The 15,660-nt window shown below is 50.2% G+C and overlaps 1 protein-coding gene and 1 long non-coding RNA gene across 3 annotated transcripts in view; one reads left to right on the top strand and one right to left on the bottom strand.

Moving 5' to 3' along the window:
* Positions 1–15,660, bottom strand: part of LOC308590626 — a 145,820-nt gene that overhangs the window by 76,875 nt on the left and 53,285 nt on the right. The window lies entirely within an intron of this gene.
* PRKD2 (protein kinase D2) overlaps positions 1–15,660 on the top strand; it is a 56,626-nt gene that overhangs the window by 21,171 nt on the left and 19,795 nt on the right. For both annotated transcript variants that reach the window (XM_081200246.1, XM_081200247.1), the window contains exons 3-7: positions 7,105–7,236; positions 11,726–11,880; positions 13,712–13,913; positions 14,361–14,441; positions 15,244–15,391. In XM_081200246.1, the coding sequence (XP_081056372.1) occupies positions 7,105–7,236; positions 11,726–11,880; positions 13,712–13,913; positions 14,361–14,441; positions 15,244–15,391 (718 nt within the window). The remainder of the gene's footprint in view (positions 1–7,104; positions 7,237–11,725; positions 11,881–13,711; positions 13,914–14,360; positions 14,442–15,243; positions 15,392–15,660) is intronic.

Here is a 15,660-nt window from a genome sequence, read left to right as displayed (position 1 = left end):
CGCTTGCTGGAGGCGGCAGGTGATGTTTTTTGAATCCGACGCCCAGGCAACGGAGCAGGATGTGGGTTTTGGGTACAGACAACCCCTTTCCTCCGCTTGGGGGAGGGGCGGTGGAAGGTGCTTCCTGGCGGATCTCCTCTTGCACCCGAGGGACCCGGGGCACTTCCTGCCTACCTGGGTGGGGTTAGGGAAGCCCCCCAGAAACAGCTGCTTCTGCCTGGGGCGAAAAGGGTGGCCACAAGGTGCAATATCAGAGAAACCCAGGGTCATAGCTGTCAACTTACAGATTTGAAAATAAGGGACCAGCAGCCAAAATAAGGGATTTTATTCGACCAGTTAAAAGGGACCAGATAATTTTGGAGAGCAGTGCCGGTTTTTAGCCCTCCGTTTCCAGAGGTTGCTGCTCAAGACACCAGCTGCTGAAACACTGCAATTAAATAACTACAAGCAGCAACCACTTTTCGTGCAAAACGAAGTCCAAGCTACGAAGATGCCTCTGCAGTTCTGTATCTTTTCTCTCGTGCTCCATCTGCAGCTCTCAGTTCCATCAGGCGGGGCGGGAGGAAGGTGGGGGGAATAGCGCCCGAAGTAAACCCGCAGATCAGACCATCTATGCTAGTCTACCACTGCAAATCTATGGGAGAAGCGCTTGCGGTCCTTCCTCCGCTTTCCCCCTCTATGCTTAGCCCTTGGAACACCTGTCCACGCCTCCGCCTCCTCTCTCTGAACTGCTTTCTCCATGGTTCCCCTCGCTCTCCTCTCAAGGCTCCTCAGCAATTCATAGGCTGCCCATCTCATCTGGTTCCTTCGGCGGCACAGCCGCGGTACGGCCTAGCGGGAGTGGGCAGGGCGGTGACGGGTAGAGGGGAGGCCCCAGGCAGAAACACTCAGTTCGGCAGCCGCGAGGAGGATGGTGGTGGAAGGGCCCGAGGCTCCCGCCAGTTCCGGCGGGGAGGGGTTCCCAGGGGCCAAGGCTGGTGAGAGGAGGCCGGAGGGGGGCGGGCCGGGCAGCCAAGCAACACAGTTGGAGCCTCCCTCCTCCCTGGCCGGGAGGGAGGGAGGGAGAGGAGCTGCTTCCTTTGAAACCCGGGAAATTTAAGGGACATCCATCAATAAGGGACAGCAGCGGGACATGGCGCTGGGATAAAGGACTGTCCCTCCAAATAAGGGATGCTTGACAGCTATGCCCAGGGTGGGTTAGCCTCCCGCTGCTCCCTCATTTCCACTTCACAACATCCCTGTGATGCAGGCCGGGCTTGAAACATGGCGACTTGGACAAGGTCTCCCAGAGGCCACTCCTTTCTAAACTATTTCAGCTGGGGCATGTGGGATGGGTTCCTAAACAGGGACAGGCTATCCTGAGACAAGAGTGTCTCTGAGAGAGTGCAGAGTGCCTTGCTTCCCTGTCCGCTGTTAAATGCCTGGCCTGGCAGCCCTTGATAAAATGATTTGCAACAGCCCCGTGAGATACCAGGTTAGACTGGGAGTGGAGTTCAGTCAGTGGCACCCAGCTAGCGTTGTGCCTGGAGTCAGAATTTGAATCCGGGTCTCCCAGGACGGATGATTTAATGCAGTTCTGTCAGATAACCTGCACTATTCCAGCCTCTCAATCTAGAATCTCCACTTCCTGAAGGGCGCTAAATCACACCCTATGCCTGTTTTCATGCAATGGTAAGTTCCTAAAGAAGCCTTCGCCAGATGTGTTGGACTACAATTCCCATCAGCCTTAGCTGGTGCAACCGATGGTCAGGGATGATGGGAGTTGTAGTCCAAAAAAATTTGGAGGGCGCCAGGCTGCTGACCTAAACAAACCGCATTCAGCTGAGAATAAAACCTTGGCACTTTTGTAGACTTTTATCTTCTCGTTCTGTGGCAGATTATCAGAAGACTGATAACTCTGAGGGGAAGAGTCATAGCTCAGCGTTACAGCATCTGCCTTGCGTGCAAAAGCTTTTTCCACCCCAAGGGCCAGATCCCCTCCTGGGCAAGCTCCCGGGGGCCATATGTCAGGTGGGTGGGGCCTGGGACAAAAGTGGGCGGAGCAATTGATGTGCCTCCTCCCTCAAAGTGGGCGGAGCAATTGATGTGCCTCATTCCAAAGCCCTTGCGAAGGGCCAGGGAGGGGTGGTCTGGAGAATGTTCTGGGGGTCCGGCAGTGATAATGGGAGGGCTTTATTTTTCCCCTCCCTGCTTTGAAATTCCCTAGCTCCACTTTACAAAGTACAGTGGTGCCCCGCAAGACGAATGCCTTGCAAGACAAAAAACTCGCTAGACGAAAGGGTTTTGCGGTTTTTGAGCTGCTTCGCAAGACGAATTTCCCTATGGGCTTGCTTCGCAAGACGAAAACGTATTGCGTTTTTTGCAAGTTTGTTTCCTTTTTCTTAACACCGTTAATACAGTTGCGACTTGACTTCGAGGAGCAACTCATAGAACGCGGTGTTGAAGCCCTTTTTGAGGTTTTTGGTGATTTTTGAAGCTTTCCCAAAACTTTTCCGACACCGTGCTTCGCAAGACGAAAAATTCGCTAGACGAATAAACTCGCGGAACGAATTAATTTTGTCTTGCGAGGCACCACTGTAATTAAAGAAACAACAAATGAACTGGACTTCTTGGCAGGTTTTGAATAAACATACACAAACTTTTTACTGGTAATATTTAGATAGATAAATGAAGTGTCTTTACAATTTTAGAATATGCAGAGAATAACATGTGCTGAAAAACCAGAGCTGAGGGAAGTTTGGGGGTTGGGGTTGGGAGGGCAGGTTTTATTTTTGGGGGAGGGGTAGGGAAAAAATGGGGGGGAATGAGGATGATGTGTTTTTGATAAATAGTTATGTCGAAATTTCTAATTAAAAATATTCAAAAAAGAAAAAGAAAAAAAGGAATCCCCTAGCTCCACTGTGCTCTGTTAATCCTTGAAATTGAATTGCTGCTTCCCTTTTTTAAAAAACCTCTCTCACCTTCTGAACATGGCAAGAATCAAGGCAGATAAAAGAAGGGGCTTATTCACACATGAACCTACGGAACTCCTTCCTGCAGGAGACAGTACAGTGGTGCCTCGCAAGACGAAATTAATTCGTTCCGCGAATTTTTTCATCTAGCGAATTTTTCGTCTTGCGAAGCACGGTTTCCCATAGGAATGCATTGAAAATCAATTAATGTGTTCCTATGGTCAAAAAAAGTCCAAACAAAGCCAAATTTGGTACAACAAGAGTTTATTAAGTGCTCTTTAAAGTCACACATACTGTAAAGAGCATTTCAAAATTCAAACCCAGAATTTTTTTAAAAAAACAGCAGAGTGGCCCAATGGTCACAGAAAGTCATAAAAATGCAGAAAAAAACCCACAAGCTTCCAGATTCTTGCAAACCCCTCCCCAACTGTTCCCCCAGCCACCCAGCACACAGAAATTCAAATCCAGAATTTTTTTAAAAAAACAGCAGAGTGGCCCAATGGTCACAGAAAATCATAAAAATGCAGAAAAAAACCACAAGCTTCCAGATTCTTGCAAACCCCTTCCCAACACCAAGTACTTGAATTCCAAACACCCCAACCCAAAATCCAAAACCCCCCAAAAAAGTTTTAAGAGGTTAACTTACCAAATGGCGGCAAAAGAAGTTTTGGAAAAGCTTCAAAAATCACCAAAGTCTTTACAAACCTCAAAAAAGGCTACTATGTACACTGCGTTCTATGAGTTGCTCCTCGAAGTCAAGTCGCAACTGTATTAACGGTGTTAAGAAAAAGGAAACAAACTTGCAAAAAACGCAAGACATTTTCATCTTGCGAAGCAAGCCCATAGGGAAATTCGTCTTGCGAAGCAGCTCAAAAACGGAAAACCCTTTCGTCTAGCGGGTTTTCCGTCTTGCGAGGCATTCGTCTTGCGGGGCACCACTGTAGTGGATACCAGCTAAGATGGCTTTAGAAGAAGATCAGATAAATTCAAGAATTTGTGGCTACATACCATGGATCATGAATCATAGATTCGTAGAGTTGGAAGGGACCCCTGTGGTCATCTAGGCCAACCCCCTGCCAAGCAGGAATCTCATCCATGACAGATGGCCATCCAACCTCTGCTTTAAAACCTCCAAGGAAGGAGAGTCCACAACCTCCTAAGGGAGTCTGTTTCACTTTCAAAAAGCTCCTACTGTCAGAAAGTTCTTCCTAATGTTTAGCTGGAATCTCCTTTCTTGTAACTTGAAGCCATGAGTTCGAGTCCTACCCTCCAGAGCAAGCGAAAAGCTTGCTCCCTCATCCATGTGCCAGCCCTCCTCTCTCTCTCTCTTTTTTTAAAAAAATATTTTTATTAGCAATTTCAACATTACAAATTATCAAACCATATAATCACTTACATTATTTCCCCCCTTCCATCCCTCTCCCCCCCCAGAGACTTCTCTCAGCTCCTCTCTCTGATTTCTCAGCACATATTATTCTCTGCATGTTATAAAATTATACATATCCTTACGTTAGCTGTCTATCATGTTATCAACCAATAAATTGTGTGTATGTTTATTCAAAACCTGCCAAGGAGTCCAGTTCCTCTTGTTGCCTTTTAAGATAATTTGTAAAAAGCTCCCATTCTTCCTTAAAGTCACAGTTGTCCTTGTCCCGCAATTTGTATGTCAATTTAGCCAACTCTGCATAACTCAACAATTTTTCTTGCCACTGTTCTTTCGTTAGGATTTACTCATTCTTCCGTCCTTCTGCTATCAAGACTCTTGCCGCTGTTGTAGCATACATAAATAGATTCCTGGTTTTTCTTGGCAGGTCTTGCCCTACAATCCCTAACAAAAATGCTTCTGGTTTTTTTTTTTTTACAAATGTCATTTTAAAGGGCCAGCCCTCCTCTCGGTCTCCTCTTTCCCCTGCTAAACACCCCCAGCTCCTTCAACCGTTCCTCATCCGGCTTGACTCTGCCCCCACAGTCAGAGGGAGCGAACACTTCTGAATATCAGTTTCTGGAAGTTGTGGGAGAGTTGCTCTACGATGCGATATCTCTATTGTCATTGACCCATACAGAACAATGAAATTGAAAAATCTACATAAGACATTCAAAACCCCCTAAAAACTCTGAAACCCCATTTTAAAATACAATATTCTCCCATAGAGACTCCCTATACTGCGTTTAGGGACGTGGGTGGCGCTGTGGGTTAAACCACAGAGCCTAGGACTTGCCGATCAGAAGGTCGGCGGTTCGAATCCCCACGATGGGGTGAGCTCCCGTTGCTCAGTCCCAGCTCCTGCCAACCTAGCAGTTCGAAAGCACGTCAAAGTGCAAGTAGATAAATAGGTACCGCTCCAGCGGGAAGTTAAACGGCGTTTCTGTGTGCTGCTCTGGTTCACCAGAAGCGGCTTAGTCATGCTGGCCACACGACCCGGAAGCCGTCTGCGGACAAATGCCAGCTCCATCAGCCAATAAAGCAAGATGAGCGCCGCAACCCCAGAGTCGGTCACGACTGGACCTAATGGTCAGGGGTCCCTTTACCTTTACCTATACTGTGTTTAAAACCAGAATTACATTTGGGTAGAAACTGTTTCTCAGGCGGCTAGTCCTAGTCTTTATAACCCTGTACCTTCTTCCAGAAGGCAGAAGGTGAAAGAAATCATTTCCGGGGTGCGCACTATCCTGCGCTATCTCTGCAGCTTTCTTATGGCACCTGGAAGCATAGATTTGATCCAAGGTGGGAAGAGTGCACCCAGTTATTCTCTCCGCAGTCTTTACAACCCTGGACAGCATTGTTTTTCCCCTGACCGTGCAGCTCCCAAACCACACACACAGACCATAAGTTAATACACTCTCCACAGTACAATGGTAAAATGCCATCAACAGGTCCTTTGAGAGATTGTTTTTCCAGAGGATTCTCAGAAAATATAACCTCTGCTGTGCTCTCTTCACCAGGTCTTTGCTGTTTTCTCCCCAGGTTAGGTCATCTCTCAACTCCATTCCCAGAAATCGAAACACCGAGACCTGTTCCACACACTTCCCCTCAATAATAAGTGGCCGAATATTCAATTTACATTTCCTAAAGTCCACAATAATCTCTTTTGTTTTCTTTAAGTGAAGGAGTAAGTTGTTTTTCCTGCACCACTCCCCCAACTGCTCAACTTCCTTCCTATAGGCCGCCTCCCCCTCTCCAGCAGTGATTAAACCAACCACCGCTGTATCATCTGCAAACTTAATTATCTTATTCCTGGGGTATTTGGGGGCACAGTCAGCTGTATAGAACGTATATAAAAGCAGGCTCAACACGCACCCCTGCGGCGTCCCCGTATTCATGATGAGATCCGCAGAGACCTGGGAACCAATCTGACCCTTTGGGAACGGTTCGATAGAAAATCTAATATCCACCAGCACAAACACGGTGGAAGTCCCAGGTCTAATAATTTGGGCACCAATCTATGCGGAAGAATAGTATTAAATGCAGTACTCTAGTACTCTGATCCTGCCATAGCTGTCAACTTACAGATTTGAAAATAAGGGACCAGCAGCCTCAAAAATAAGGGATTAGCAGCCAAAATAAGGGATTTTCTGGGCACAGGTATGTTCAACTTCTGAGCCCCTCCGAGCCAAAGGCATAAAGCCCAGCCAACAGCCAAACGAAGCCTCAAGTGGTGGTTCCCACAGCGCAGCAACCCAGTAAAGGGGATGCAGCAAGGAAAACCACCGTCACCTCTCCGCTGGGAAGCGCTGAGCAAAGGCGAGTCCCCAGGCAACGTGGCTGATTTGATCGGCACAAGGCATGCAAGCTCCTCCCCCCAGTCATTCTTAGACTCCTTATTGGGTGAGCAACACAGCCAAGCGTTGGAGCCTCCCTCCTCCCTGGCCGGCAGGGAGGGAGGGAGAGGCGCTGCTTCCTTTGAAACCCGGGAAATTTAAGGGACATCATCAATAAGGGACGGCAGCGGGACACGACGCTGGGATAAGGGACTTTCCCGCCAAATAAGGGACAGTTGGCAGCTATGGATCCTGCTTTGCGTGCTTCCTTTCGGGGCATCGGGCCACTGCGGGGCCAGGATACCGGACTGTATGGGCCAGGGGCCTGATCCTGCAGGCCTCTTCCAGTGTTTTTCTAAGCACCTTCCTCCTCCTCCTCCTCCTCCTCTCCTAGCTTCCGCCACTTTTGAGGACTTCCGGATCCGACCACATGCCCTCAACGTGCACTCCTATCGTGCTCCGGCTTTCTGTGACCACTGCGGCGAGATGCTCTTCGGATTGGTACGCCAAGGTCTCAAGTGTGATGGTAAGGCTCCCTCTTTGATTTGATTTTTTTGCTGGACGGCGGAGGGTTTTTTGTCTGCCAAGACCTGGGTTGGCATTTCTTCCCAAGGCATAAAGACTTATTTGGATCAATTGCCCATTTTGTCCCTGAAGACCTCTCCCCTGGGGGTGGGGAACATCTGTGCCCTCCCCAGATGTTGCTGGACTACAGTTCCCATCAGGCTCAGCCAGTTTGGCCTATGCCCAATGGTGATGGCATGGACATTGCCAAGAGGGGGGTAGGAAGGACAGCTGCCTCCCATAGATCAAGCAAAACAATAGAAATACTTAACTAACTGATCATGTCGGTTTTGCCCCCCCCCCAACATAAATCCTGGCTATGTCCTTGGATGATGGGATTTGGAGTCATGGGCTCCCTGAAGAGTAATACACATGTCGATTTTTATTTTTTATTTCTTTATTTCACTGCAAGAAAACTCTGCATTAAATTGTGGAAACTGAGCCGCTTTTAAAATATTTGCTTTCCTACCTCACATATTCTACTCTGCTTTTGCTAGCTGTTAGAGTGGAAAGCGGGGATGCGGGTGGCGCTGTGGGTTAAACCACAGAGCCTAGGACTTGCCGATCAGAAGGTCGGCGGTTTGAATCCCCGCTCCCGTTGCTCGGTCCCTGCTACTGCCAACCTAGCAGTTCGAAAGCACGTCAAAGTGCAAGTAGATAAATAGGTACCGCTCCGGTGGGAAGGTAAACGGCGTTTCCATGCGCTGCTCTGGTTCGCCAGAAGCGGCTTAGTCATGCTGGCCACAGGACCCGGAAGCTGTACACCGGCTCCCTCGGCCAGTAAAGCGAGATGAGCGCCGCAACCCCAGAGTCGGCCACGACTGGACCTAATGGTCAGGGGTCCCTTTACCTTTACCTAGAGTGGAAGGCGAGGCAAGACTTTCCCCCGACGGCCGGGAGCCTTCTCTTATTTGGGTGCCCTGCCAGACGCCCAGCAATTTTCTTGCTGGCACATTTCCAAGGGTATCATGAAGTCTAGAAACATCCTTTTAAAAAAGAAAAAAAGGACAGCTGAGAATATCTGCTGCCCAAAGAAAATAAAATAAAATATTTGGTACCTGTAGAAAAATGACATATCGGGGAGAAGAGGACGGGGGACACCCTCTCCTTGAAACATTAGGTTTGTTTTGCCCCCTGTTAAGTGTGCCCCCTCCTGCCATCCCTAGTGGCGCAGTCCGGACGCAGCTTGGCCACTTGGCCTGCTGTTTGGGAGCAGCGGCCCGGAGCGTTCCAGTCTCCCACGCAGGGGCCGCTGCCCTTGGGCTCTTGCTTTTGACCTCCAAAGCCACGTGAGCCTTTGAGCCACATGCTCTCACTCTGCACCTGCCCCTGGGGCCCTGGCAGGAGACGACGCATTGGGCTTTTAGGCCATTACGCTGCTTAATGCTTAATCGAAGGCGGAAAACCTCGCCCTCCCACCCGCCCCTTCCACTGCTTGGTTCCCACGCGGTTTGCAAAGCGTTTGGGAACGCAGGGAACTGCCTTTATACCGAGTCACGTACTTCAGTATTTCCTATTCTGGCTGGCAGCAGCTCCCCAGGGATTTCACACGGGGGGTGGGGTGGGGGTGTTCTCTTCCAGGCCTACCTCTCCGGGGATCAAACCTGCAATAATAATAAAAATTTTTATTTATATCCCACCCTCCCCAGCCGAAGCCGGGCTCAGAGCGGCTAACAACAGTAAAACGATAAAACATTCTAAAATCATTTCATTATAAAATTAATTCCAATCAAATTAACGGCAACCATTGGGCTAGAAGTTCTGTGAGGATTGCCAAAGGAGGGAGTCAGACTGTGCCTTGGCCAAAGGCCTGGCAGAACAGCTCCGTCTTGCAGGCCCTGCGGAAAGATGTCAAGTCCCGCAGGGCCCTAGTCTCTTGTGACAGAGCGTTCCACCATATTGGAGCCACAGCCGAAAAAGCCCTGGCTCTGGTTGAGGCCAGCCTAACCTCCCTGTGGCCTGGGACCTCCAAGATGCTTTTATTTGAAGACCGTAACGTCCTCCGTGGGGCATACCAGGAGAGGCGGTCCCGTAGGTACGAGGGTCCTAGGCTGTATTGGGCTTTAAAGGTTAAAACCAGCACCTTGAACCTGATCCTGTACCCCACCGGGAGCCAGTGCAGCTGGTATAGTACCGGGTGAATGTGATCTCGCAGCGAGGACCCCGTAAGGAGTCTCACCGCGGCATTCTGCACCTGCGGGAGTTTCTGGGTCAGTCTCAAGGGCAGCCCCACGTAGAGCGAGTTACAATAATCCAGTCTGGAGGTGACCGTTGCGTGGATCACAGTGGCTAGGTCAGGGCGAGAGAGGTAAGGAACCAACTGCTTAGCTTGGCAGAGATGGAAAAATGCCGCCTTTGTTATAGCTGCAATCTGCGCCTCCATGGAAAGGGAGGTGTCGAAGATTACACCCAAACTCTTAACGGACGGTGCTGGCACTAATTGCGTCCCTGCAAGAGATGGGAGTTGCCCCCCCAATCCCATATCATCCTGACCCAACCAAAGGACCTCTGTCTTCGAAGGAGACATCCTGCCCTGAGCCTTTCCCCGCATCCGAACATAGAAAGCTGGTCCATATGGCTCCGTCTTGTCTACACTGAGGAGCCTGCCCCAGCCCTGGAGGTGCCAGGGTTGGAACCAAGGGCCGCTGCCAGTCCGTGTAGGGAATAGGGAGCTACATAGCCCCCAATTCCTCTTCTCTTTGTTATCAGAATAACTAAATTGTTGTTGTTTGTACCCCGCGCATCTGACTGGGGTTACTCCAGCCACTCTGGGCAGCTTCCAACATAATATAAAAACACAACAAGACTTCAAACATTAACAAATTACGCTAGTAGGATTGCAAGAAGTTTTGTAAGGAGGACTATGTGAAATATTGCAGAGAAAAGTATGCAGAGAACTACAGTGTTACCTCAGGATGCGAACGGGATCTGTTCTGGAGCCCTGTTCTCATCCCGAATGGAACGCAAGACGGGTCGCGTTTCGGTGCTTCTGCGCATGCGCGTGACATCATTTTGACAGTCTGTGCATGCGCGCGCGTCGGAACCCGGAAGTAACTCCGTTACTTCTGGGTCACCACGGAGCGCAACCCGAATTTGCCTAGCCCAAAGCGTATTCATCCCAAGGTATGGCTGTATTAGTGAAGGACTATTAAAAGTAATAGTGAAATGTTTTTTTAAAATATATATTTTAAAAAAGACTTCAAACATTAAAAACCTCCCTACACAGGGTGACCTTCTAAAATTTGTATAGTTATTTATCCCCTTAACATCTGGCGGGAGGGCGTTCCACAGGGCGGGCGCCACCACCGAGAAGGCCCTCTGCCTGCTTCCCTGTAACCTCACTTCTCGCAGGGAGGGAACCGCCAGAAGGCCCTCGGAGCTGGACCTCGGTGTCCGGGCTGAACGATGGGGGTGGAGACGCTCCTTCAGGTATACTGGGCCGAGGCCGTTTAGGGCTTTAAAGCTCAGCACCAACACTTTGAATTGTGCTCAGAAACATACTGGGAGCCAAAGTAGGCCTTTCAGGACCGGTGTTATGTGGTCTTGGCGGCCGCTCCCAATCACCAGTCTAGCTGCTGCATTCTGGATTGGTTGTAGTCTCCGAGTCACCTTCAAAGGTGACCCCACATAGAGCGCATGGCAGTAGTCCAAGCAGGAGTATAAAACTATACTCGGGTTAAGTACTTAATTCGTTCCCGAGGTCCATTCTTAACCTGAAACTGTTCTTAACCTGAAGCACCACTTTAGCTAATGGGGCCTCCTGCTGCTGCTGCGCTGCCGGAGCACGATTTCTGTTCTCATCCTGAAGCAAAGTTCTTAACTCGAGGTACTATTTCTGGGTTAGCGGAGTCTGTAACCTGAAGCGTATGTAACCTGAAGCGTATGTAACCCGAGGTACCACTGTACATAAAATTTCAATTATATCAACATTTAATTGTTCTTTAATGATTGTCCCTGCTTCCCATGTTTCTAGCTGTTCTTATTTTCTTTATCTGTAAGCCACATTGAGTCCCTTGTCATTGTAAACAAATACATAGTAAAAAGAATAATTGATGATAACGGGCGAAGGGGACGGCCGGCGGTGCGCGCGCAGGAGGGTCTCAGGGCCGCCTCGGGATGGCCTGAGGGGAGAGCGGAGCGTCGCCGAGAGAAGGAGCGAGGAGTGGTCGCGGGGGCCGGCTTTCTGGCTTGCCGTCTGCTCATTCGCTGCCTTGAACTCCCTGATGTTCCTCTGCTCTCAGAAGGTTGTTGAACCCCAGATCAACCTACCGGACGCCGACCGGGTCTAGGAACTCCAGCAGCCCCACGGGGCTGGCGATGGACAGCTCCTCTGCCCGGAAGTCCCGGCACCTCAGCCGCAGGGCATTGTAGCTCTCTCCTGCCTCTCTGTGCTGTTTCTGCTGCCAACCTCGTGACCCTGCCATTTTTGACGCTCCTAATCTTCCACCCAGGCTGTGGGCTGAACTACCACAAGCGCTGCGCCTTCAGCATCCCCAACAACTGCAGCGGAGCCCGGAAGCGCCGTCTCTCTTCCACCTCCTTGGCCAACTCTCAGTCCCTGCGCCTCTCCATCACGGACTCCTTGCCCTCCAGCTCCGAAGATCTGGTGAGTGCACATGCGCCCCGTGTGGGCTGCATAGCTGTCAAGCGTCCCTTATTTGAAGGGACAGCCCCTTATTCCAGCGCCGTGTCCCGCTGCTGTCCCTTATTGATGATGCACCTTAAATTTCCCGGGTTTCAAAGGAAGCAGCTCCTCTCCCTCCCTCCCTGCCGGCCAGGGAGGAGGGAGACTCCAACTGTGTTGCTTGGCTGCGTTGCTCACCCAATAAGGAGTCTAAGAACGACTGGGGGGTGGAGCTTGCATGCCTTGTGCCGATCAAATCGCCTTTGCTCAGCGCTTCCCAGCAGAGAGGTGACGGTGGTTTTCCTTGCTGCATCCCCTTTGCTGGGTTGCTGCTTGAGGCTTCGTTTGGCTGCTGGCTGGGCTTTCTGCCTTTGGCTGGGAGGGGCTCAGAAGTCGAACATACCTGTGCTCTGAAAATCCTTTATTTTGGCTGCCAATCCCTTATTTTTGAGGCTGCTGGTCCCTTATTTTCAAATCTGTAAGTTGACAGCTATGTCTGCCTCGAGAGACAATGGAGTGCGCCTCCAGGGTGAAGACATGATTTGCTTTAAACTGTTTTCGACGGTGCATTTTAAATTGTACAGGGAAGTTTTTGTTGTTTTATGTCGTGTTGTGTTTTAATTTGCTGGAAGCAGCCCAGAGTGACTGGGGTAACCCGTCAGAGGGGCAGCAAAATAAACAAACAAACAAATAAATATTATTACAGTGGTACCTTGGGATGCGGGTGGCGCTGTGGGTTAAACCACAGAGCCTAGGACTTGCCGATCAGAAGGTCAGCGGTTCGAATCCCCGCGACGGGGTGAGCTCCCATTGCCAGGTCCCTGCTCCTGCCAACCTAGCAGTTCAAAAGCACGTCAAAGTGCAAGTAGATAAATAGGTACCACTCCGGCGGGAAGGTAAACGGCGTTTCCGTGCGCTGCTCTGGTTCGCCAGAAGCGGCTTAGTCATGCTGCCCACATGACCCGGAAGCTGTACGCCAGCACCGTCCGCCAATAAAACGAAATTAGTGCCGCAACCCCAGAGTCGGTCACGACTGGACCTAATGGTCAGGGGTCCCTTTACCTTTACCTTGGTTTACGAACTTAATCCGTTCCGGAAGTCCGTTCTTAAACCAAAGCATTCTTAAACCAAAGCGTTCTTAAACCAAGGCATGCTTTCCCATAGCAGTGGGTGACTCAATTTACAGATGCAACACATTCAACATGTTCTGCTTCCAAGGCAAAGTTCACAAACCAAAACACCTACTTCCGGGTTTGCAGCGTTCTTTATCCAAGTTGTTCAGAAACTAAGCTGTCTTAAACCAAGGTACCACTGTACTACTACGACAACGATTTGAAACAACATTAAAAACAGTGTAAAGCAAAGCACAGTCATGGCTGTGGTGCGATGGATCAGTCTGAGTGGTTATTTAACCAGAAGGTTGGTGGTTCGAGCCCACACAAGGATGGCATTGCAGGGGGTTGGACTAGATAACTCTTGGGGGGTACCTTCCCTGAATTATACATGCTTCTTTCTCCTCTCCTTCACCCCGCGCCACTGCTGCTTACTTGCTTAAAACAGAAGCATGGAGCTACTTCAAAGAGCCCTTTTGCAAAGGGCTTAAACCTCCATACTCATCAGCTGATGAGTGGGGATTAAATCTTGCCTTGGCTGCACAATCCTATTCCCCACTGAGAACAGGGTACTCAGTGAATCGGGTGGGTCCCAAACATAACGCCTCAGGGTAGAGATGGTGTTCTTCTATGCCCTGGTGGTTTGCTCAGAGCTGATCGTTCTCCCTCCGGCTCCCCTTTCTCCCCCTCCCTCCTCACAGACTCGGAGCCTGATAGAGACCTTCCCCCGCCGGCTGACTTCCTCCACCTACATCGGCCGCCCCATTGAGCTAGACAAGCTCTTCCTCTCCAAGGTCAAAGTGCCCCACACCTTCCTCATTCACTCCTACACCCGGCCCACCGTCTGCCAGTACTGCAAGAAGCTCCTCAAAGGCCTCTTCCGCCAGGGCCTCCAATGCAAAGGTGAGGAGGGGGGGACGGGACCCCGAGGGAGGGATCTGGGCCTCCCATCTGCCTCGGGTTGGGGAACTTCAGCCGTGGTTCTCCAGGACTTGTTGGACTGCAGCAATAAAACTTCCAGCACGTTTGCAAAGCTAAGCAGGGTCCGGTGTAGTTCCAAATTGGGTGGGAGACTGCCTTGATATTCCTGCATTGCAGGGGGTCAGACTAGATGACCCTCGGGTCCCTTTTATGATTCTTTGACTACAACTCCCACCATCCCCAGCCAGCTTTGCCCCATGTTCAGGGATGATGGGAGTTGTAGTCCAGCAGCACCAAGGCAGGACATTTGCAGGTCCTTTATTCCAAGTCTGGCTATTGGTCCATTTAGACCAGAATCCTTTGCTTGAAACTTTTTAACCTGCTGCTGATCTTCCACCCCGCCTTGCCTCCTTCCCCAACTCCTTCCAGATTGCAAGTTCAACTGCCACAAACGTTGTGCCACTCGGGTGCCCAATGACTGCCTGGGGGAGACGCTGTTTAACGGCGGAGGTGAGTAACGGCCGCTGTTCTCGTTGCGTGGAGGTGGCTGGAGGGGAGGGACCTGGTTTTAACTCTTGAGATGGGTGTGGCTTAGCTTAGGACCCACCATTTCAATGTGTGTCGATCATCTGGGTAAGGCTTCTGTTTGAGCCTCCAGAAGCTGAAACAGAAAGGTTGGGTTGGCTCAAAGCTCTTTGCAAAAGTACTCTTTGAAGAAGTTTTTTGTAGCCAAGGAGGCAAAGAGAGGAGAAGGAAACCCTGAATTGTACAAGCTTCTTTCTCCTCTCCTTCACCCCGCGCCACTGCTGCTTACTTGCTTAAAGCAGAAGCGTGGAGCTGCTTCAAAGAGCGCTTTTGCAAAGGGCTTTAACCTCTGTGCTCATCAGCTGATGAGTGGGGATTAAATCTTGCCTTGGTTGCACAATCCTGTTCCCCACTGAAAACAGGATGGTAATTAATTAATTAATTATAGTAACAACCATTGTGTCTTCTCGCCCATCATCTGACATCACCAGTGATGCCGGCTGATTGACAGGTGGGTGTGCCTTGAGGGGGAATAGCCTTGTGGGCCAAATTGAACACCCAGGCATAGCAAGATTGGCCCAATGGCCTGATGCTCCCCAACCCTGGTCTACCCTGATTGGCAGCAGCTCTTTAGAGTGCCAGACTGGAGTCTCTCCCAACCCTACCTGGAATAGAACCTGGAACCTTCTGCACGCAGAGCCAGATGCTCTACTGCTGAGCTACGGCCTTGCCCCAATGATTGGAGAAGTCTTGGATGTATTTTATTCCTCTCCTATGACCCTCCCAGATGTGCAGATGGAAGAAGCCAGCGACCTCAGTGAGGCGGACAAGAACTCGCTCATGGATGAATCGGATGACTCTGGAATCATCCCCGGCTCCCATTCAGAGAACGAGATGAGGATGGGCGAGGACTCGGACGACAGCAAGTCCCGGGGGTGAGGAAGGGCCAGCCCTAAAACCACAGCTTCATTTTCTTTCCTTGGGTCCTGTATGGGGTTTCCCTTCATGGTTGGATCCAACCTTTCACTCCCCTTACAGAAGCTGCAATGTTTGTTAACGTTCCATTGCTGCTGATCTGGCACTGAGAATGAATGGCTTTCATGGTCTAGATTTCTTCACAAGGCTATAAGGCAAAGATAACTCGCATCCTCTCTCGAAAAGGTTTCTCGGTTTCCCTGTCCACCTCTCCCATGATTTCATTACA

This window comes from Podarcis bocagei (genome assembly GCF_964188305.1).
Source record: "Podarcis bocagei genome assembly, chromosome: 7".
NCBI lineage: Eukaryota > Metazoa > Chordata > Lepidosauria > Squamata > Lacertidae > Podarcis > Podarcis bocagei.
The sequence above is the reverse complement of the archived record's forward strand: the minus strand, read 5'-3'. Positions and strand labels throughout refer to the sequence as shown.